General features: G+C 39.5%; 1 protein-coding gene across 5 annotated transcripts in view; it reads right to left on the reverse strand.

Moving 5' to 3' along the window:
• The window catches only part of Fars2 (phenylalanyl-tRNA synthetase 2, mitochondrial), a 445,419-nt gene extending 421,684 nt beyond the window's left edge, over positions 1 to 23,735 (reverse strand). For 2 of the 5 annotated variants that reach the window (XM_010622793.2, XM_010622792.3), the window contains exon 1: positions 23,207 to 23,225. Coding sequence is in view for 1 of the 5 variants with exons in the window: in XM_033761935.1 (XP_033617826.1) it covers positions 21,235 to 21,243 (9 nt within the window). In the remaining 4 variants the exon portion in view is untranslated. The other 3 variants (XM_033761935.1, XM_010622796.3, XM_010622794.3) reach the window with 3 other exon arrangements.
• Between the last annotated feature and the right edge of the window lie 189 nt (positions 23,736 to 23,924).

Raw genomic sequence — 23,924 nt, forward strand, 5'->3', positions numbered from 1 at the left:
TAAATTTTTTTTTTTTTTTTTTTTTTGGTACCAGGTATCAAACTCGGGACCTTGCACTTGTGAGGCAGGTGGCAGAACCACTGAGCTAAATCCCCAGACCCAACATAAGATTTTCTAACCCTACATAATTTTCAGATAAACCATAAAGCACACCTACTATGTGTTGCAAAATGAATTAGCACATGGTACTACATTTTGATGCCCTTTTTTAGTTTCAGAAATTACCTGTGCTTCAGGGCACAGAAGATAACTTATTCATCACAAGTTAATAAAATCACATTCTCAAGCTCTGTTCTAATATGATAGGCCACTGGCCACATGTGGCTCCTTCAATTTAATCTAAATGTAAACTCAGTTCTCAGTTGCACGAGCCACATTTCAAGCATCCAAGAGCCGAATGTGGGCTGCCATATCGGATGGTGCAGATATAAAATGCTCTCATCACCAGACTACCCACTAGTCAGAGATGCTTTCCATACTGTCTTCTGGAAGTAATCACAGCACTTTCATTAAAGCATCTGCTGAGCTATTATGTGATGGGTATTATACAGTTACAGACATAGGACAGCAAAGGATACTAACAAATCAAGTATGAGATCATTAGAAACCTTAAAAATAGGTATAGGGACTTTAGTTGTAGATAAAGAAATATGACTGGGGATGCCTGTTTGGGGAAGTAATGTTTAAGCCAAGATTAAAAGGTAATTCATTCAAGGGGCTGGGGTTTAGCTCAGTGGTGCTGCAGTCTGCCTCACAAGTGGAAGGACCTGAGTTCGATCCCCAATACAAAAAAAAAAAAAAATTAAGTCATTCAAAGACAGAAACAGAGTTTCCAGCTAAAGAAAACTGAAGTACCAACATACTCAGATGGGAGAGGCTAAGCATGTACTGGAAACTGATTTTAGTACATACTGCAGCTGTCTTATTAAACTTGAAATATCAAGCAAAGTATTTAACTGACACCCAAATCTATTCCAACAGGAAAGAAGGACAATAGTCCATATATTACCCAAAGTCGTTCCCTTCTTTCTCTAAATCACCTGACTTTTTTGTCATTTCATTTCTTGAAGCACCAACTTCAGGGTATGTAGGTACAGGAAGAGCTATTAATTTTGTTACTTCTTAGCAGAGAAAAGATACATTTAAACAAGTTTCTGAATTACTAGGAATTTTAACCAGCTGAATTCTTTTGTGATGATATTAACAAGGTCGGTAAGTGAGATATTTTCATCACAGGTTAAACAGTTTCCATTTGAGGGCACTGTTTTCATTTACACCAAGGACAAACAACCTACACAGACTTCAAGCACAAAATCCAGCTCTGGGACTGGCACCAAACTGTGTGGACGATCTCTTCCCAGTAAACACGGTTGTTGTGTGAAGGATCCCACACATTGTCACAGCCTACGAACAGCTCCCAGGTGGAGGACCGAAAACACCTCCAGCCTTCAAAGGGAGCCAGAGAAGACACTCAAGGAGTGAACCCCATCAGTGCCTCTGCAACCCAGGCACTTCACATGCTTCTGTGCGGTGTCAGGGCTAAGTGTGAACATCAGGGACTGCACCAGGGGTACCAAGACATTTGGCTAAACACTGCTCTGGCTGTGATTATGAAGGTGTTCCTGATGAATCAGCATTCGAATCAGTACACTGTGCTGAGTACAGCAGATTGCCCTTCCTGATGTGGTGCTTGCTCCTCACCTAACTCACAGAGGACCTCGTAGAAATGAGTCAAATGTGAAAATTATGCCATTTATATCAGGCAGATTCTGATTTTTTTTTAGCCTTAATGAAAAAAAAAATGATAACTAAAACAGAAAAACCCACTGAGGTTAAGCAATTACAGAAGACAATGTTATGTGATGTACTTCGGCTGGCTCATCCACTGGGTAAAGACATTCTGCCCAAACATATTTCAGTAAGCAAAATTAAGCTTCTTACAAATAAAATGTCATTAACATAGACATTCTGAGTAAAAGATCAGACTTCAGCAACAATACCAAGCCCTTCCTCCCCACACCTTAAATTTATATCAGAAAATAGGAGTAAGGAGAATAAGTTCTTAACCTTTACAGTGTTCTGAGGACAAAGGAAGGACAGATTATTTCAGGTCCACATTACACTGAAGAAGACAAAGCAGGAAGAGATAATCTGGTTGCAGACAAGACAAGCTGGGGTAGAGCACAGGCTGCTAGCACATCTCTCAGGAATGTGTGCAGTCCTTCCACACCTCAGGATCAGATTGTAACTGCTAAAAGCTTCAATATAAAACAGTGGAGTACTTTGAGGTCAGGATTCAGATTAACTGCAGGTAAAGCACAATTTTAAGGAAAAAATATTTTTAAAGATTAGAAATCTACAGCAAACTGCAAGATATAAGATACCAACTCATAAGAACTCCTGTTCAATACTTTCCTCATTTATTAAGATTGAATATCCAAAATGAGTTGGGCATAATAACAGCCTTTAAAATGAGAGGCGTAAAAATTGAGAATGTGGCAGTAGGCTTTTATTGGAAAAAAACTGAATAATGCTGAGCAAGTAAAAAAGTCAATGTATTTCATGGGATGAAAGACCAAATTCCACAAATATCTTTCAAATATTAACTATATTCACTCTAAATCTGGTATATATGATAATATGCTATTACATAAGAATAGATTTTAGGTTCAATATTTTCAGTATCCTTATACCTCACAGAGATTGAATAATCTCTTTAAGAACAAATGTATAAAACATTTGGATGTTGGTGTTCCTTAACTTTGACAGGTTTTACTTTTTCTCTTTGTTTCTAAACATGTGCTTCTCGTGTAAATAGATTTATGTTGTTGTACTTCAAAAAAAGAAAGAAAGAAAGAAAACTCTACACCTGCACATTAGGGATTTATATCTCCTTTCTTTCCCCAAAAAACGTAACTGAACAATATAGCCATTCAAAAACTTCTTGGGTCAATTTAGTTTGTTTTAAAAGCAACCCATTTTTTAAATTCTCTGAGTTGCCATTCTATGCTACATTTTGGTGTTTTTAAAGTTTTTCAAAAACGAAACACCTACACATAACAAGCACCAACTAATCGGAAGACAATGCTGTGACTGCCTGTCTATAAGGCAAGAGCTCTGAGTAGCACTAAACTGTACCTCATCCTTGTGACTTTATCCTGCTCTTCAATCATATCTGATCCAGGAATGACAGAAAGGAGAAGCTGGCTATAGGGCAGCATCTACTTGAATGAGGCTTAAACACTACTAGAGAAAAATTACTTCTCCTTGCAGGCAGTGTTCTTAGATTGGCTCAGTAGGACACTATGCCTGCCTTGAGGAGGTGCAGGAGACTTTATTTCAAAGTGTAACAGTCACCTGTAGAGGTCCCTGTACTGCATAATTTACAGAGATGAGAAACTAAGGCCTGGAGAAGCCAACCCAGGTCCTCTGCAACCTGCAGGGTGTCAAGACTGCCACCACCCTCTCCCTCTGGATACCCCCTCCCCTGGCCACAGGCCTTCTTGGCCTGCTACACACCACCTAAAATCAGCCTACTTCATATATCATGTAGCGATATAAATTCCCTATGATGAATATGATCATCGTATATACCTAAAATGTACCACTAAATTTAATTGAAAAAAAAAATCAACCTACTTTGGATTTTTTTTTTAATTGAACTAGAAAGCAGCTTAAATTCTGGAGTATTGTTCCTTGTCTCACAATGGGGTTACAGTAAAATAAAGCCATCTTAAAAGTTGGCAATCAGAGAATGTATCTAATCTCACGAACAACACAGTTTAGCAATGGCCATCACTGGAGAGTGTCACTTGTCTCCCCTGGTGATTACATGGTGTCACTGCCCAGCACCCCCAGAGAGGATGGGGACACATCCCAAGACTGGGAAGAGATCTCAGTTCAAAACTCAAGGCACAATTTCCACTCAATAACTTCTACATTTGTACCATGATAGAGTCAAAAAATCATAAATCAAACCACTGTTAATTCCAGGATCTTCTGCACCTCAAAAGAAAGGAAAATGATTTGCAAAAATATTTACTGTGCACTTAAAAAAAAGGTATTCAGCTATCATCTATTGGTGAAACAGGAAAAAAAAAAAAAAAAAAAAAAAAACTTAGGAAAAGTGTTTGCCCTCAAAGGCTGAACAAGGCCAGCCTTGCAAGATTGAAAAACTAGTTTTGGACAATTGTATAATTTTTACCAGTCACATATATCAGTGAGGCAGCAGCGGGACCAGCAGTTCTCAATTCTGGCGGAACAGAATTACCTGGAAGATATTCACAAACACCTTCACCAAGGCACCAGCTCCAGACACTAGTTTGATGGGGGAAGGGAGAGTAAAATAACATGAGTAATTTTATAAACTAGCAATGATTCTTCTGAGCAGCCAGAACCAAAAACCACTGCTGTAGACTGGCAATACACAAATGCCAACACCATTACAGCCCAGGGGCATTCAAACTAGTTCTCAGACTATCCAGGTTGTTCAAGTCAACATTGAATTTCATGAAATGCCCAGTTTCTCTTTTTCTGCTTTATGTTCCCCCCCAAAAAAATCTATATCTGCAATTTGAACTGCAAATAGTATGTAATCATAACTTAGGAGGTTAAAATAACTATTAGATAATAATTTGTTAAATTTTTTAGATTTCCCAATATTACAAATATTGCTTTATATGAAAATTTTCTTTGTGGCCAGGGATTTGGCTAAATGGTTCCTCTGCCTGCCTCACAAGCACAAGGGCCCAAGATCAATTCTCAGTACCAAAAAAAATTTTCTATTTTGAATAAATTACTAAAACAAGTCAAAATATTACTGGATACAAATAAAAATACTGTGCAGAAAAATGAAAGGCAAGAAGTATTGTGCATCTTCAAAAAGCTCCTGAAATCATCTTCATATCTTCTAGAGAAAGATTTGCCAACAACTAGTCCAGAATCAAGCGAAGATGTAAGTTCTGGCTACTGTACATGCAACATTAGATTTACTTTATAGATCTGCTGTTAGAATCTAAAAGAAAGAGACACATCCATTATGAGAAGACAGCTTAAATGGAATAAGAAAATCTTGGTATGATGTTAACTGTCACATACTTGAAGTTATAGACAGGATCGATTCTAAAAATTGCTTCAGAAAGGGAAAGTTCAAGAGAAGGACTTCCTCACCTTAGGAGTAGCTTCTCTCAGGCCAAAGGGCCTTACCAAGGAACCTTTGAGCATGGCTAACCACACCATCTGAGTTGTTCCTGAGCACTCTGGTGAGGAGATGGAGGTGACAATTATTATTTCTTGTGGTACTGAATTCATGGGTTTGTCTCCACCCACAGTGTGGACTAGAATAGGAAGAGCATAGCTGGGCAGGACAAGGAACACAGATGGGAGCCTTGTGTCATCTCACCAGCTGTCTCACTTGAGCCTGCTGACAGTGGTTCTGCATCCTGCAGGCTCACAAAAGTCCCTGAAGCTTTTAGAAGACATTATTGCTGGGCTCCATCCCAGAGAGTCTTTCTGATGATCTGGGATGAATCTGAACCTCAGAACACGGGAAAAGCTTACGAGCCCCAGTCATCCTATTTCTAGAGAAGAAAGGAATACTTAGCTGAGAGACAAGGAAGGAATCTGAATCCTCGAACAAACATACCTATATTAACTAGTTGTCCCATCACTGAGGAAAAAAAAGCTGACACCTGCAACTTAGTGGAGGAAAAAATTTATTTTGAGTGGGTTCAGTCCATGAATAGTTGGCTCCAAGGAAGCAGCAGCCTAGTGGAAAGTCATGGCAGAGGACAGCTGCTCAACTCATGGTGCCCAGGAAGCAGAGTGAAAAAGAGGAAGAGCCAGAAACAAGAATATACCCTTCCAGGTCACATCCCCAGTGACTCACCTCGATCTACCAGGCTTTGCCTCCTACCAGCACATTCAGCTAGAAACGCATCAATAGATTAATCCACGGACAAGTACGGTGCCCTCTTGATCCAATCACCTTCCAAAAGCTCCACCTATGAATACATGAGACTTCTGGAGGACATTTTAGATCTTAACCATAACAATAGACCTATAGTTTCAAGGTCCTGGAGCCTTGTTTTCAAAGTGCAGCTGGAATATCTCTGTGATTCACACCATCTGTAAGCTAAAACTAATTCATCTATTAGGCAGGGATAGTGCCATCTTTTCCAGGTTTCCCATTAAAAATGGAATGTAATAAAGTATAGTACAAGATAGGTACTAAGGAAATCTCACTCTATTTCCCCAGTCCTACCTATGTTTTGATTTCCAGTCTCCTCTTCATGAATCAAACAACTCACAAAATGGGCATTGGTTGCACAAGCTTATAATCCCTGGGCTGGCTGGGAAGGCTGAGGCAGCAGGAAGATCACAAGTTCCAGGTCACCCTGGGCAACTTATAAAGACCTTGGATCAAAAACGGAGGCTGGGAATGCAGATGGGTGTTACAGCATTACAGGGTTCAACCCCCAGTGCCACACACCTATGGTGGGGGGGACAGCAGTGTTGGGGAGGAACAAGACAAAGACAACACATGAGATGAAAAAGAAGTTATAGGAGGGCCGGGAGTACAGCTCAGAGGCAGAGTGCGCAAGGCTCTTGGTTCCATCCTAAGCAACATAAAAAGATTAAAATGCAAAGAAGATTTTTTTTCCCCAAAAACAAGTTTGTATAACTCAAAAAATAAAACTAACATAAAATCCCATAGTGAGGTAGACCACAAATGCGCACCAGCTGGCACTGGAAACCACTGGAAACATGAAGCAAGGCTGACAGGAGGGGTAGAGGGCTTCTGGGAAAGTCCCTGTACCCATGACCAGCAGGCATGCTACTGTCTCAAGAAGCAGGGGAGGGCTGTTTGGGGAGGACACCTGGCCTGAGCCACTGGATAACTTCCCAAGGCAGCATCTGGGCAGGTAAGAAGACAACAATAACTATCTGTAGAAGAACCTCGAAAGAGCTGGTGTGTAGCTCAGTGGTACAGCACCTGCTGGGCATGCACAAGGGCCGGAGTTAAATCCCCATGCCAAAATTTAAAAGAAGAAACTGTAAATATCCTGACCTACAACAGAGGTCAGGATGCATTTGTGAGGCTTGCTGAAGAATGAAGAAACAGTTATTAAAATGTTCAAAGAACTGCAGAGGAGTAGGAACAGAGGGAGTCAGCTGAAACTCTGGAGTAGAAAAAAATGCTCAAAATTAAGATTTTGGAGGAGGTCAAGGCAATAAAATGTTTAAATCCCAGATAGGCATCTGTTTCCTCATTCTGGAAGATGTTGAGTATTAATTAAGGAGATGCAGAAAGATATCTAGTATATAACAAGCAAGTAGTCCCATTCATGCAGATGGCACTCATGAGTGCTGGAACCAAGAGTTAAGAGCTGAGCTATCAGAACAGAACCACACATTTCAAATACCACATTACTCAGCCTCAAATATGAGAATCCTCCAGCATGAACTCAACCCAATTGTGAGGGGAAAGAAATAAGAAAACCAAGGTACATGGGTAAATCATAAAATTATAGCCCTTAGTGGGATATTCCATTGACTAATTGAACAATTAGCAAGTATTTATTGAAACCAGTGTGAAGTGTAGTCACTTTAGTACTGTATTTCAGCACCTAGCTACTAATATGTTATTCAGCACATGAACAACACTGGAGCTACATCAGAGGTGAAGTAAACTTTGATTGTTTGTACTTACAAAGAGAGGTGGGAGCCAAAGAGGACTTGACCAGGAGAATACACACAGACTGAAGACAGGCTTTTTACCACGTGGGGAAAGGGAGGCATCACAATAAGCTCTGCAGTCATGGGAGAGACAGGAAGTATATGGGGACCATGAGAGAGATATCCTGGACTGACTATGACCTCACCAGGCATTCCCACAGTATTTTACTCTGAGAATAAGTTTTAATTTTGAAAAATGATCCAACCCTCCCACTAAGATCAAATACATACTTTCAGTATCCACTATGAAATTCAAAGTTACTTGAAAGCATCAATGAATCATAGAAGCATTTAATCACTGTATATTTGAGCATCATCATACTACCTGGATGTGTTTGACAAGTGGGAGGACCTACACATGCTGGAAACTGCATTCAACCTACAGATGACACTGGGGACACAGAGGGATGCACAAGCCCTCATCTACAGTTGTGTAGCATGCAGGCTGGAAACCTGACTGAGCTGTCAGGACAATGAGCATCCTTTTAAAATTCAGACTCCTCCATCTCAAATTGCAGAACCTACAGAATAGCAAAAAACCAAACCAAAACAAAACAATCCACAATAAATGAGAAGTTGAAAAAAGGTTGGGGAAAGGGACTTAACAAAAATAAAAACTAAAGCTGAAGTTTTATCCAATTATTGATTGACTATTCAACATTCTTCTCAACATTCTTCGAATGCATGTTGCTTCAATCGTATTAAGCTCCTATGCACAAATTGTATTTTTTTCAAGAACACAGCCGAAGAAGGGCCAGGGATTTAGCTCAGTGGTTCCGCTGCCTGCCTCACAAGCACAAGGGCCTGAGTTCGATGCTCGGTACCAAAAAAAAAACAGAGCCAGAGAATATGCAGAACCCAACTCTTAGACAACCAAGTACCTGAAAATGAAAGTATAAAATGAATGCATACCCAGAAATAAAAATACTTAGCCATTCTAGAAGGGTGCTAATTATAGAAAATTTGAACTAAATAGGTATTATGGCTATCCATGAATATTATTATTAAGGCTCTTTTTAGGCTTCATACAGCAAGCAAAGATTTTAGAATCAAAAAGTCTTCGATTCAAATATCAAATCTGCCATGTGAACTGAGGCTCCTATTTAAACTCTAAATGCAGGGGTGGAAAGAGATTCTGTTTTTGTTGGATTTTTTTTAATATGGATAACAATGTCTACTTTATTCAGTTAGTATGAGATCCGAGTACAAATGTCTGTCTGATTGCCTTGCCTAACAACTAATTAAAAATCGTTTGGGAAGTCAAGGAACTGAGTATTATCTTTGATCATCAAGAAAATTCCTGCAGGAGGCTCAAAGCCACATCATGCTAACGCTGAGCCATGTTTCCTTTCTATAGGAGGCAGAAGGAGTTAACCTAAGGAAGGCAAGACCAGGTACCCCTTCCAAAACACAGGCTGCAGAGCCACAGGGAAAATACCTGAAAAGTCTGCAGTTTCCCTCCTAAGGTGAGTCAGTAATGAAAGCCCATTGCTTTTCTATGTTCCTATTAATATTCAGAAGCTTTCTTTTTAGACTCCTAAACAATATAAAATAAGATTATAATTAAACCAAACCATGCAGCCACATTTCTATATTCGGTGCTGTGATAAAAGAGGTAGAATACTTGGTGAATTTGCCCCATGAATACCCTTTTGGTCACCACTCCCCCATGCTCCTGCTGCTCACAGAGCCATAGCAGTCTGGGGATCCAAACAATCTGGACCACTGAAGAATCACACCCATGGGCAGAGGATGGCAAGGATGCAGCCATTCCAGAGGAAATAAAAGGGAAGTGAAGCCCTTTGTGAGTCTCAGATTCTTACTTCTTGAAACTTCTATCTCTTTGGAAATAAAACAAACTATGGTCTTGTCATGAAAGCAGAGATTTCCTTATTTTGCAAGGCACCAAGTAACAAGGGTATGCATACTAACAGTCACTACAGATCAGAGTAAAAAATATGGTGACCGGACATTTCAGTGCCCCCAAGACAGCTCAGTTTTATGCCTGCTGCCCCAACATAATTATTAAATACATCTCAACAGTATCCTGATATAGGAAATGAATTAATGATCATGTGAACATTAAGTGACTTACCTAAAATGATATGGAAAACCTGATACATCTGTGAATGCAACCAAATCAACAAAATCCTAGTCCACTTTCCTCCCTTACTATCACATTCACACAGTGTTAAAAATCATTTCAAAAATGTGTAAATAAATCTCCCTAGACACAGTAAAACTAATATCAGCAATCTAGAAGTACAGCTTAGCTACTAGAAGTAAAAAAATGTGTTTAAAAGTATCTGTGCTGTCAGTCAGCAACTTCTGTCAATAATTCATACTGCCCCTCCGGAGACTACTTTGTTACAGAGAAAATACAGCTTCCAAATGCAATTCTAAATAATGTGCCTAGTAACCAAACACAATAATCTGCTAAATAATCATCATTTCCATGCTTCCAGCATTACCCAAAAGCATAAAATAACTGTTTTCACTACTAGAGGCTCTTTCACTTCAAATTATAAAAATAGTGCCAATAAAGCAAGTTTTAAGGCAAAATTCTAGGAGAATAAATCATAAGAGTGTTTAAAATATGTATCACTCTTCTAAAGAAAGTGAAATGATGCTTAATATACTAAGTGACATTGCTGCTCCATTATATTTTCCCGAGGCAAAGAAAATTAAGATCTAGGAGTATAAAATCTAACCTTAAACCCTGACCAACAGGGACCAATGTAATCAGAACAAATGCAACAAAACGTATGCTGTGGAAAAACATCGTGTGTTACCTAAAATTACTAATGCTGATGGGACAAGAGGGTGAAAGATGCAGAAAACTAAAGATTTTGGGCTTACACTATTTCCTTTATTCACTCACTCACTCAGCAAATATTTCCGGAGCACTTACTAAACTTTATGCCCACCATGATGAATAAAACAGACACAGTCCTGCCCTCTTGCACCTGGTGCTCTGGTTTGGAGAAATGAACATTAAACTAATGTGAGGCTTAACAGAATCAAAATAGAATTGCTTGTGTCAAGCTCAAACAAAATAAAATAAAATTCATACAGCCAAAAAGTTATAAAGGAGAGGGTTTCATGCACAAACGTCCAATATAAAAAATTATCACAAGATCCTGCCAGAACCACACACTTGTGCAAAGATGACTCCACAAGGACGTCCATCCAGATAGTGCCTGTGCCATCCAACCTTGCCCTGGTGCCACCCTTGTCATTAACTCCCAGAGGCAAAGATTACGATTTCAAAATAACTTATGCAATTCTCATTTTGCCTTTAACTTTCTCACTCTCATCTCCTGCAAATATACTCCTGCTTTCTATGACATGTGTGTTCTGAACTGAAATGCTGGCAGATTATTCCCAAATAAATATCATTCCTCTTCACAGTCTGTTATTTAAAGGTCACTACCAATAGATCATCATTATGCAGATATATAATTTTAAATGATAAAAGGTGAAGTTAAAGAATAAAATGTTTTAAGAAACAATAAAGTCAGGAGGCTGTAATTTAGGCTGGTGTCAGGAACACTTCTCTGAAAAGTGACATTTAGGTGGAGTGATCAGGGACTGGATGAGGCAGATTGTTCAAGAGCGGGGTCTTCAAGCACAAACATCTTGAAGTAAAAGTCAGATTGGTCTATGCGTACATAGAGCAAATTTCTGTAAATAAATAAATAAATACATGAAAATATCCCAAAGCATCATAATTAGCAAGGAAAATGGGTTTACACACACACACACACACACACACACACAGGGTACCAGGAATTGAACCAAGGCCCATTGTACAAACGTCTTGAAGTAAAAGTCACATTGGTCTATGTGTACATACAGCAAATTTCTGTAAATAAATAAATACATGAAAATATCCCAAAGCATCATAATTAGCAAAGAAAATGGGTACCAGGAATTGAACCGAAGCCCTTCACACTGATTGAGCTACATCCCTAGCCCTTTTTTATTTATTTTAATTTTGAGACAAGGTCTAATGAAGTCACTAAGTTGCCCAGGCTGGCCTCCCACTTTCTATCCTCCTGCCTCAGCCTCCCAGAATGCTGGGATTACAGGTGTGCACCACCACACCTGGCAACAATCTTAAATTATGCATGAGAAAATGTCAAATAAAAACTGTTTACAAGTCTAATGTGGAGATGTTCTGTTTTTTTTGTTGTTGTTGTTGTTGAGTTGCAAGCAGCAGAAAAGTCCAACTAGTCCTAGCTGAAATGAGAAAGATGTATCTTGTCAACACAAGAATTCCAGAGTGACAGACATAAGCACTCAGTCCCAGGGTGCATTACGAGGCTCAGTGAAGCCAGGCTAGGTTAGAATCTTTTGTATGGCCTTGTCCTTTCCCTCATGCTTTTGCCACATGGCAGCTGAGCACCAAGCAGTGACCACACCAGTTCCCACACAGGAGAAGAAGCGGCATAAACTCTTTTCTACCAATATCCAACTGTTGGGGATCAAACCCTACATCCCTAACCCCCTTCCCTTTTTTTTGAGATAGGGTCTCACTAAGTTGTCTGAGCAGGATTTGAACATATGATCTTTCTGTCTTAGCCTCCCAAAGTACTCAGATTATAGACACCCAGTACCATGACTGGCTCCAAGTTTTTTCAAAAAGCAAAATCTTTCCCAGCAACCTTCCACCCAATTCCTCTCTGTCTCATTTGGCAGATTTATGCCTTCTAGCTACCCTTGGTTATTAGAACAAGTACTGATAAAGAGGGAACTGAATCACCAAATTTACCCTAGACCATAAAGATTCATTTTCAGGAACCAGACATGACCACTCAAACAAAGCAAGGGTTGATGAGTAGCCAATTAATGCTATCTGCCAAGATCACCCACTAATTTTCTTTTTTTTTTTTTTTTATTGAGTTTATTGGTACATTTAGGGATACAGTACAGTTACATTCATTGTTGGGATCTTGTACCTCTACATGACAAGTCTTGATTCTCATTTTTTCCCCTTACCTCTGCCCTCCCTTCACCCCCTCCTCCCCTCCCCATCTACAAACACTTTATTTTCATCTTTTCATTCTCTCACATTTTTTTCTTTTCCCTTTTTGTTCTTCCCCTACGTATCACACCTTCCCTACACCTTTAGCTCCTTTCCTCCCATTTCTAAATGTCAGTAATCTTATTAGAATCTTATGCATTGTTGCAGAATATTCACACCAGGGAAACTATTTGGTATTTACACATGTGGGACTTATTTATTTCACTTAGGAGTATATCTTCAATATGTATCCATTTTCCTATGAATGAATCTATTCTCTCGCTCTTTATGGCTGAGTAATATTCCATTTTATAGAAAAACCACAACTTCTTTATCCAGTTTCCAACGGATGGGCAAATAGGTTGTTTCCAAGATTTAGCTATTACAAACTGTGCCGCTATAAACATGGGTGCACATACTTCTCTGTGATATGATTCTTTTAGTTCTCTTGGAAAGATACCCAACAGAGGGATGGCTGGGTCAAATGGAACCTCCAGTCCAAGCTCTTTGAGGTATCTCCATATTGATTTCCATAGTGGTTGCACTAGTCTGCACTCCCACCAACAATGGAGGAGGGTTCCTTTCTCCCCACAACCCCGCCAACATTTGTTATTGTGTGATTTCTTGATAGCAGCCATTCTTTGTGGGGTGAGGTGGAATCTCAGTGTTGTTTTCATCTGCATCTCTCGAATGACCAGTGATGTGGAACATTTTTTCATATATTTTCTTGCTGCTTTCACTTCTTTGTATGAGAAATGTCTGTTCATTTCGGATGCCCATTTTTGGATCGGGTCTTTATATTTGGGGGGACTGATTGTTTTGAGTTCTTTATATATCCTTGATAATAGTCCTTTGTCTGAGGTACAGCTGGTAAAAATTTTTTCCCACATTGTAGATTGTCTCTTAGTTCTGCTAATGGTTTCTTTTGAAGTACAGAAGCTTTTTAGTAAGATGAGATCCCAGTTGTTGATTCTTTCTGCTAGTTCCCGTGCTACTGAGGATTTGTTCATAAAGTCTTTTCCTATACCAATGTCTTCCAGAGTTCTGCCTAACTTACTTTCCAGCAAGTTTAATGTTTCTGTTTTAATATTTAGATCTTTAATCCATTTGGATTTTAATTTAGTGCATGGCGAAAGATAAGGGTCTAATTTTAATCTGTGACAGGTTGATATCCAGTTTTTCCAACACCATTTATTAAAGAGGCTATCTTTCCTCCACTGAGGATGGTGAGCTCCTTTGTCGAAGATGAGGTAGCTGAGTACATCTGCATTTGTTTTTGTGTCTTCCAGTCTGTTCCATTGATCCTCAGGCCTATTTCTTTGCCAGTACCATGCTGATTTTATCACAGTGGCTTTGTAGTATAGTTTCAAATTGGGAATTGTTACACCTGGTGCCATGTGACTGTTGCCTATAATGGCTTTTGCTATTCTAGGTCTCTTGTGGTTCCAAATGAATTTTTGGATTCTTTTTTCTAGTTCTGTGAAATATAGTGTTGGAATTTCAATTGGCATTGCATTGAATGTATATAGCAGTTTCGGTAGTATGGCCATTTTCACTATGTTGATTCTTCCTACCCAGGAGCAGGGGATATCTTTCCATTTTTTTATATCCTCTTCGATTTCTTTTTTCAGAGTGCTGTAGTTTTCAGTGTAGAGATCTTTTGTTTCTTTTGTTAGATTGATTCCTAGATACTTCATTTTTTTGGATGCTATTGTAAAAGGAATTTTTTCCCTTATTTCTCTTTCTGTCTGTCTGTTATTTGTGTATAGAAAGGCTATTGATTTTTGGGTATTCACCTTGTATCCAGATACTTTACTGAATCTGTCAATTAAGTCTAGAAGTTTTTTGGTGGAGTTTTTTGGATCTTCAATGTAGAGTATCATATCATCAGCAAATAATGATAGTTTAACTTCTTCCTTTCCTATCTTTATTGCTTTAATTTCTTTCTCTTGTCTAATTGCTGTGGCTAATGTTTCCAGAACTATATTGAAGAGAAGTGGCGATAGTGGATCACCCACTAATTTTCACAAGTGAGTTACATAAAATTTATGTGATTACCTGAGTCATTCAACAAATGTATTCAATGATATAATGTACTGAGTGCTAGAAAAACAGGAATCAAAAACAGATTCAATTCTTATTCTCATATACAGCCTGATATCAGAGAAAAATATTTATCAAACAATCTCATAAAGAAATGTATAACTCTGTCAAGAGTGTTCTAGTGCCTTTCCCAAGAAGCAGTTCCCCTCCCTTACCAATGTGTATACCCTATGTCTCCATACCCACCCCCAACTCTCCCAGCCTACACATTTCTTCTAGGAGGCAGGCAGGGGACTCACCTACAATCACCACACTCTCTCATGCAGATACTGGTTCAGAGATGGAGGAACATACAACTAGTGAGGGCTGGTGGGGCTAACGGAAAGGAATGGGGGCATGCTGGGTGCAGAAGCGCTCTCATTCTCAAGCATCACAGAATTGTTGATGACTTTCCACACTAAAGAGAGGACACCAGTCTAAGAAGGAAGCTGACACTGGAGAAAATAGGTAAAGAAAAGAACAAAACAAAATCTTTGGTGACACCACTCAAAGCAACCAACACTGAAGTCCATCTGGTTTCTACACTCTCCTGACATGGGAGCCACTGTAAAGAAGCCATGCTGATGGCTTAAAGCCACTTCACCTGGGTTTCCTGTAACTTACAACTTCAGTCAATCTCACTTTAAGAACAGCTCACAATACTAAGGAGTGCAAATAGGAACAACAACAACAATAATAAGGTATCTTATCAAAGAGGATATTAAGAATATGGAAAGACATTCCCTGTTCCTGGGTAGGAGGAACCAATATAGTAAAAATAGCCATACTTCCAAAACTGCTATACAGATTCAGTGCAATACTGATCGAAATCCCAACAATGTATTTCACAGAACTAGAGAAAACATTCCAAAAATTCATCTGGAACCAGAAGAGACCTAGAATAGCAAAAGCAATTCTAGACAACAGAGACATGGCAGGGGATATCACATTTCCCAAGTTAAAGCTGTACTACAAAGCCCTGTGATAAAAACAGCATGGTACTGGCAAAGAAACAGACCTGAGGATCAGTGGAATACATTAGAAGATGCAGGATCAATTCCAGACATACTCAGCTACCTCATCTTTGACAAAGAAGCCAAGCCTCCTCACTGGAGGAAACATAGCTTCTTTAATAAATGGTGTTAGAAAAACTGGATTTCAACTTGCCAATCTTTCACCATGCACTAAACTAAAATGGAAGTGGATTAAAGATCTAAATATTAAAACAGAAACACTAAACTTTCCAGAAGATAGGTAGAACTCTTAAAGACATTGGCATAGGAAAAGACTTTATGAACAAATCCTCAGTAGCACAGGAACTAGCATAAAGAATCAACAACTGGGATCTCATCTTATTAAAAAGCTTCTACATTGCAAGAGAAACCACCTACAGAGCTAAGAGAAAACCTACAACATGGGAAAAATTTTTTACCAGTTGTTCCTCAGACAAAGGTCTACTATCTAGAATATATAAAGAACTCAAAAAAGTCAGGACCCCCCCAATACAAAGACCCAATTCAAAAATGGGCATCTGAAATGAACACTTTCTCAAAGAAGTAAAAGCAGCAAATAAACATATGAAAAAATGTTCAATATCACTGGTCATTCAAGAGACACAGATGAAAATAATACTGATATTCCACCTCACCCCAGAAAGAATGGCTGCTATCAATAAATCAACCAATAACAAATGCTGGCAGAGCTGTGGGGAGAAAGGAACCCTCCTCGACTGTTGGTGGGAGTGCAGACTGGTACAACCACTGTGGAAATCAATATCGAGATACCTCAAAGAACTAAGATTAGAGGTCCCACTTGTCCCAACAAGTTGAAATTCCATTTTGCAAGTTCCTGCAAACCCCATGCATGTCCTGAAATGAATCAATCTGGAACAGTTTACTTGGAGGCTTTAAAAAGTAGGGAGGGACTACAGGAGATTCCTGGAAGACTGGGGCTTATCCAAGAACTATTCTGAGATCACCATCATCGCCATTTCTGAGATCATTACCATCGCCGTTTCTCGAGCACCCAGAAGCCAAAGGTGCAAACAGGATCATAATGGTTAAAGTCATAACGCTAGGGTGCAAGAACCTATATTCAAAGTGCTCAGAGACATGAAATGCACTAGCATGTCTATGACAGTTTGGGGCTTAGTGCTACTGACACTTCTTAAAAGTCAGGACCTGGTAAGGAGGTGTTGGTCAATGGAGTTGTGTACCTAAGAAAGATTCTTATCTTCTTCAAGTTCCAGCCATGAAGTGAATGACTATGTTCTACCAAACGCTCCTTCCACAATATGCTCCACAAGCCCAAAGCAAAGGACTGGGCCCAGTCAGTCAAAGTTATGAGCCAAAATAAGACTTTCCTCTTTACAACTACATCATTGTAGATCTTTGTAACATTAACAGAAATCTGACTGATAAAATGTCCTTAATCAAAAATGCCAATGCCATGCTTTCCTCTTTAATGATTCCTCCATTTTACTGTCCTCTGCACTCCAGAATTCCAGGAATTTTTATGAAGATAATCCTCCCAGTATTCTTATCCTCACTAACCGAAGCTAATTCTGTTTCCCTGTCTGCCAATATTGCTATAATGGTTTCACACAGCCAGGCTCTTATTGACCTTGAATGTTATTAGTTAATGCAAGCTCACAATGATACTTACAGACTACAAGTCAGCCAAACTGAATTGCTTCCACTGTGCTCAGCAAACAAATTTTTAGATTGAAAAGTTATTAAATGTTAAATCATATAAAAGTACTCACTGTAATGGCAAAGACATCATAAATTCTATGTATAACTTCTATTGTTAATAATAGTCCCCTGTATCCTTTCTTTCTTTCTTTCTTTATTCCTGGACACAGGGTCTCATTATGTAGTCCATGCTGGGCCCTGAACTCACTGTGTAGCTCAGGCTGACCTCAAACTCACAGTAATTCTCCTGCCTCAGCCTCTAGAGTGCTGAGATCACAAACCTGCACCACTGTGCCTGGCTAGTCTCCTAAGAATAGTCTCAAAGATGTAGCTACTTCCAAGAAATCAATTAATGCAGAGAGCTAAGTACTGCATATCTTTGGGTACTGGGGATCGAACTCTGGTCCTTGCACTTGCAAGGCAGGTGGCAGAACCACTGAGCCAAATCCCCAGCAGTATTGCATATCTTTAAATATTGACCTGGTATTTCTCCAGTGATTAGTAAAATCTAAACAAAGAGTCAAGACTGTAAAGCCTGAATGTTTTCTGTAAACAAACAATTCATCTGAACAAACAAGAGGTGACAGCCATTACTCCCCATTCGTATCAGTCACCTTTTCATTGCTGGGACAAATCCCTGATTTCACCACTTAAAAGAGAAAAGCTCTATTTTGTCTCATGCTTTCTAATGTTTCCGTTCATTGTCAGCTGATTCCAAGGCAGTTTTCTGGTAGAAAGGCATGGCAGAGGAAAGTGGTTCACCTCATGACAGCCAGGAAGCCAAGCAAAAGGGAAAGAGCCAGAGAGGAAGGAGCAGAAGACAGATCTCTAACCATTCAAAGCCGTGCTCCCAGTGCCCTGCCCGCCCAAGTAGGCACTATCACTGAACAGCCCTGAACTGGGGTCCAAGCTGTCAATACAGGAGTCTTTAGGGAACACCAAAGAAGTGACCAACTTGAAACTGATCTTTACAAACAATGAGATGGTAGCAAAGTGCACAACAGAACTCCTGAAAAATAAACTCTACGTAAGTAGAATTTCATTATTATCACAAATATAACAAACCATTCTAAAATATATGGATCATACAAAAACATAATACAGTAGTTATCGCCATTAACTAGTAAGAAAAGAAGGATGAGGGTGAATTGTAACAAAATAAACACAGTGGCAAAGAGTCCTCATGCTGGTAAAGATTTGTGGTTGGAAATGATGGTTTCTTTCCTTGAAAGGCAAAGAACTACTCTTAAAAAAAAAACAAAAAAACAAAAAAATTCCTAGAACCGAGTGACATGATGTAATTTTCCCAAATCAATTGTCAATTTCATCATTATTTCCCACAAGTAAGGGAGCTCAATTAATTAATAAGCTAGAATATCTAGTTGTGACACATTATGGCTTTCTAAATTACTGAAAACAGAGAATAGATTTTCTTGAATCTATTTGAAAAGTTTCTACCGAAATATGAGTCTCAGAAATCCCAAGAGGAAATGTTTCTCACACACACATAAATAGACCACCTAAAAAAGGCTCCATGTCTTTTCAAAGAGAGGTTAATAGAAGAAAATGTAAATTCATCTTAAAAGACTAAAAAGAAAGTATAAAAATCAACATGAGAGTATCTGCATATTTATACACACCAGTTAGTTTTACAAATAAGTGAGAAGCCAACCAAATTAAAATGCAAATGTGACTAAAACTTACCCACAGTATCCAAGAAAAGTGAATGAATGTCAAATCCGGAAGCTGGCACTGAACACCGTCTGTGAAACTGTGTGGTAACACAGAGAAGCACATCGCATCTTGGGCCAAAGTCACCCCAGGCGTTTCCCAGCTCTCTGATGGTGGGTGAATGACCTAACCTCTCACAGCCCTTTTGTTAAGCAGAGGGACCAGCTCACCCATACAGTCACAGAAGGATTAAGTGAGATGGCATAGGGTTGTGCTCTGTGCATCTGACCATGTACGGCTGAACTTGTACCTCTCCTAAGATCACCTTCACATGCTCCTCTACCTTCCAGCCCTACACAGAGCCCTGCCCCGCTCTTCTCTAAGCCATGAATATTTGCTCCCTAACCCTCACTCAGGGCCACTCTTCTTCACTATCCAAGGGAAAGGACAAACATTCCTCCTGGAGAAACCCTTTCACTACCACCTCACATATCCAAACCCTTTAACTGTTTAAACACAAACACTATGTCCTCCTAAAACCTTAAGACACGGACATCATCGTTTCCCAAGCCTAGCATATGCACTCACCAGGAAGTTTAGCACACACATGCTGAATTGGTCTGATGTGTGGCCTGGGCATCAGGGATGGACACAAGCTCTCCCTGCAGAGCCCAGTGTCACTGGACCAGCCCTTCTCTCTGGCACTCTGTACTTCCCAACCCGTACTGTAATTATGTGCAAATGTATGTAAACTACAAAGTCCAAGAAAACAGGGTCTGTGCTTGATTTAGAACCCTCACATTACCCCAAGAATTCTGACTTGAAGTACCAGGCCTCTCAGCTACATGCTGAATGCACAGATAAAGAAATAGAATTTCAGTGTTTCTAGAACACAAATTTGAAATCATGGCTTAAAACAAAAGTCTATCAACACCTGGTAAACTAACCTCCATTTCAATAGTTCATCTGTAAGGTGTACTTGACTTATAACTTAGCCTGTACACAGGGGACAAAATAACTTATTCCAAACAGAAAGGAAGCATCACTAAAAAAAAAAAAAGCTAGTACATACTCACCACTTCACATTCTGATAGAAGGTCCTTTCCTTCTTACCTCAGAGCTAAACCACTCAGAGCTGTCTAAACAGATTGCTACACATGGTTCTGTGCCTTAAATACACACTGCAATCTCTAACTTAGCCCATTCAGATGGATCTTACTACTCATTCTGGAGTTATCTTCTTTGATGGAAAATCTTCTCTAAGGTTAAAGTCCTAGGTGAATATCCCTCTCTATGCTCCCCTAGTTGTGGGAGACTGTCCAGTTGATTATGCCCAAAGCAAGTTATAAGCAGTGCAGGCTGTAAACAGTTAATCCCAAAATTGGCTCATTTTAAAAAGTGAGTCTGATGGAAGCCCATGTGACTCATAGGTGCACTGTGGCAGGACAAGGATATGAGAAAACATGACAGCCGAGGTCAGAGTAACACTCACCCAAATTCTGTTCCCAGATATGAACCCTTAACTGAAAAGACAAGGTTAATTGTTCCCAACACAAGAATACTTTGATGCTTCTTTTACAAGCCTTGCCTGCATCAGCAACTTATCCCTAACAACCACACATAGTCCCCTCACCCCAACTATGTGTAACCAACAAATATCAGAGTTTCTGGCTGTTCAGGGTCTTTGTTTGCTCAAGTATTAACCATCCCATTTCCCATTTCCCTGTCTCTGTCTCTGTTTCTGTCTCTCCTCTCTTTCTCCTCTCTTTCTCCTCCCTCTCTCCCTCTCTCTCTCCCTCTCTCTCTCTCTCTCTCTCTCTCTCTCTCTCTTTCTCATTCGTCTCTAAGTCTTTCTTCTCACCTTGTATTAGAGCACTGAGCAGGAGACTGAGATTTTCTGAAGGGGTATCCGATACCTAGCATTTGATAAAGCTGTCAATCACAGCACCTATCAAAAATAAAGTATGACTTTGTTTATCTATTCCCCTATAGGTTTTTTGGGAGGGAGGGGAATCATCACTGTACCTGTATCATTTTAGACACTGTGTGGCACACAGGAAAAGGAATGAATGAAGAAGAGTTTCAACTTGTTCATCTGTAGAAATCATTTAGGTGATGCTATGGTCTCTTTCATCTTCATTTTCTATTTGAATAACAGGTCAATAAAAACAAATGAAATGTATAATCAAGACTTAGATCCAGCCAGACTTGGCATGCCTGTAATTCCAGCACTCCAGCAGGCTGAGGCAACAGAATACAAAGTTTGAGCCCATCCTGGGCGACTTAGCAACTTAGCAGGACCCTATCACAAAGCAAAATAAAAGCAAAGGAAGGCAGGATGTAGCTCACTGTGAAATACTGAGTTCAAATCCCAGTACTGAAGAAAAAAAAAGGATTTAGATTCATGTTCCACATAATGAATTCCTTTTGCTACAAAAGATTTTCCTGACATATTACTTTGATATTTAAGCTAAGGGGAGTACATTGTTATACTGCTTATTATGGTAAGAGAAATTTCTGTTAAAAAGTATTAAGTGCTTATTCACATCCCTACTTTTAATACAAAGTAAGGCATGCTTTTAAAGAGGTAAAGAACTATACACAGTTGACACTTACCTGAACTACACATAAGTGAATAAGAAAACTTTTACATTTTAAGGCCTAAGTCATAGTGGCTACAGACAATGAATTTATCACTATTACTTAAGAAAAACCTTGATGTAGCATAGAATGCATACTAAAATACATAACAGCATATAATTTAAACTTTACATGTTTTTTAAAAAGTTTTAATTGATTATAGTAAAGTTATTAATATACATAACATAAACTAATGATTAAATTCCCTAATAAATTAGGCATAAAAAATTGCATACAGTAATTATGCCAATTTTAGTTTCAAAATGTAAACTAAGCCGTGCATGGTGGCGCACACCTGTAATCTAGTTGTTTTTAATCCCAGCACTCAGGAGGCTGAGGCAAGAGGGTCACTGTGAGTTTGAGACCAGCCTGGGCCACATAGTGAGTTCCAGGCCAGTCTCAACTACATAGTGAGACCCTGTCTCAAAAAAACCAAAAAAAAAAAAATGTAAGCTAAAGCCAAGAAAAGAGAGAAAGAAAAGTTATCCCTACTGTTGTTGTTTTCGTTTGGGTTTTTGAGCCAAGATCTCACTATGTATAGTTCAGAATGGCCTTGAAGTCACTATGTAGGCCACAGTGGCCTCGAACTCACTGAGATCATGCCATGCAGCACCATGGCCACCTCCAGCTGTTTTTAAACAAGCAAAAATTATGTTCTTTATTTCTCACTTTGATAATTTTCTCTCCATTAACTTTCACTAACATTGTGGTTTTCCCACATCACATATTATTTCATAGCGTATCATCATAAGAAAAACAGAGGTCTAGAACTTACTCCATAGCAACGGGCAATTCCCTTAGTCATGGATCTTTTTTAAAAATCCCAAAGGAAAACTCAAAATATTAAAAGCCCATCCAAGAAACTTGAGAAAAGGACTTGAACAACCAGCGACAATGACAGAGACATCCTACTATCCTGTTTTTTTTTAAAAAAAAAAACAATGTTTTGAGAGTCACAGGTGTAGGAGATCTTAAAGATAGGCAATAGGGAATAGGCCTAAAAGATTTTTTATAAAAGCATTTTCTGTTCAATGCCTTTGCCTTAATGCGATTGCATCTTGACTAGCAAGTATATTTGGATGCAAAGACGTGGGGTTACAAGTACACTAAAGCATAGCGAGGTCAGAGAAGTGTTTTCCAACCTTAAAGTTCTCAAGATATGCAGTTGCTTCAACAAAGAGCAAATATGGTTTCAAAACCCGATATACCAAGAGATGGGAACACATGTTAAAGCAAACTTGGTTTTGACACATGAAGTTACTCCTCGCTATGTTCTGGGGCAGAAGCTGCGGCTCTTCCCAATGTCGCTTACATAAATTCCAAAAGTAACAAAGACATGCTTTCAAAACACAGTAACCTGAACGGGCTGAGGCTTCTCTGCTCCCATCCTCAAAGTCCAGAATGAGGAACTTTGTCACCACTTTCATACGCTGATTCAGAAAAGTTGAAGTCTTCCGAGAAAAGCCAAGGGAGAGCTTCTCTTCAGTTTGAAATGACCCCGAGAGTCCCTAAAGACTTAAACGTCCCTTTAATTAATCACGACGTCTACGGCCCAGGCTTCTGCCTTGTTTGCGCACTTAATAGACTTCAAAACTATGGAGACACTTGACTCAAAAGTAAAATCTCAAAAGCCTCAAGGAATAATGGGGAAATGGGAAAAATTCGCAGTCAAGTGCAAACTTGCTACCGCACCAACAAGGTACGTCACACCCCCACGCAGCAGCAAGGCCACCACTCACCCGCCACTCTCCCAAGAAACCTAGACGCAGGATGTTCAAAATCGAAAGCGCAGCAAGCTTGCTCACTTACAGGAAAGGAACTTAATCTCCCGCTTCAACCGGACCTGTCCCAGTTGGGCGCTGCCATTTTGACAGCCAGCAGGACCCGCCGCGGAGACCCCTCGGCCGGCCGCCCTAAGCAAAGCCTGAGCGCCAGGAAGCCACTAGTCCGTCACCTCACTGCCCAAGGCGCAGAATTCCCTAGCATAGAGAATGTTCTCAAAACCAACACCCGCTCACGCTGCTCTGCCAAAGTAATTCTCCTCCACATTGCGTACAGTCTCTCAGGCAACGCCA

This window comes from Fukomys damarensis, unplaced genomic scaffold (genome assembly GCF_012274545.1).
Source record: "Fukomys damarensis isolate Sample0158 unplaced genomic scaffold, DMR_v1.0_HiC HiC_scaffold_10, whole genome shotgun sequence".
In the NCBI taxonomy this organism is placed as follows: Eukaryota; Metazoa; Chordata; class Mammalia; order Rodentia; family Bathyergidae; genus Fukomys; species Fukomys damarensis.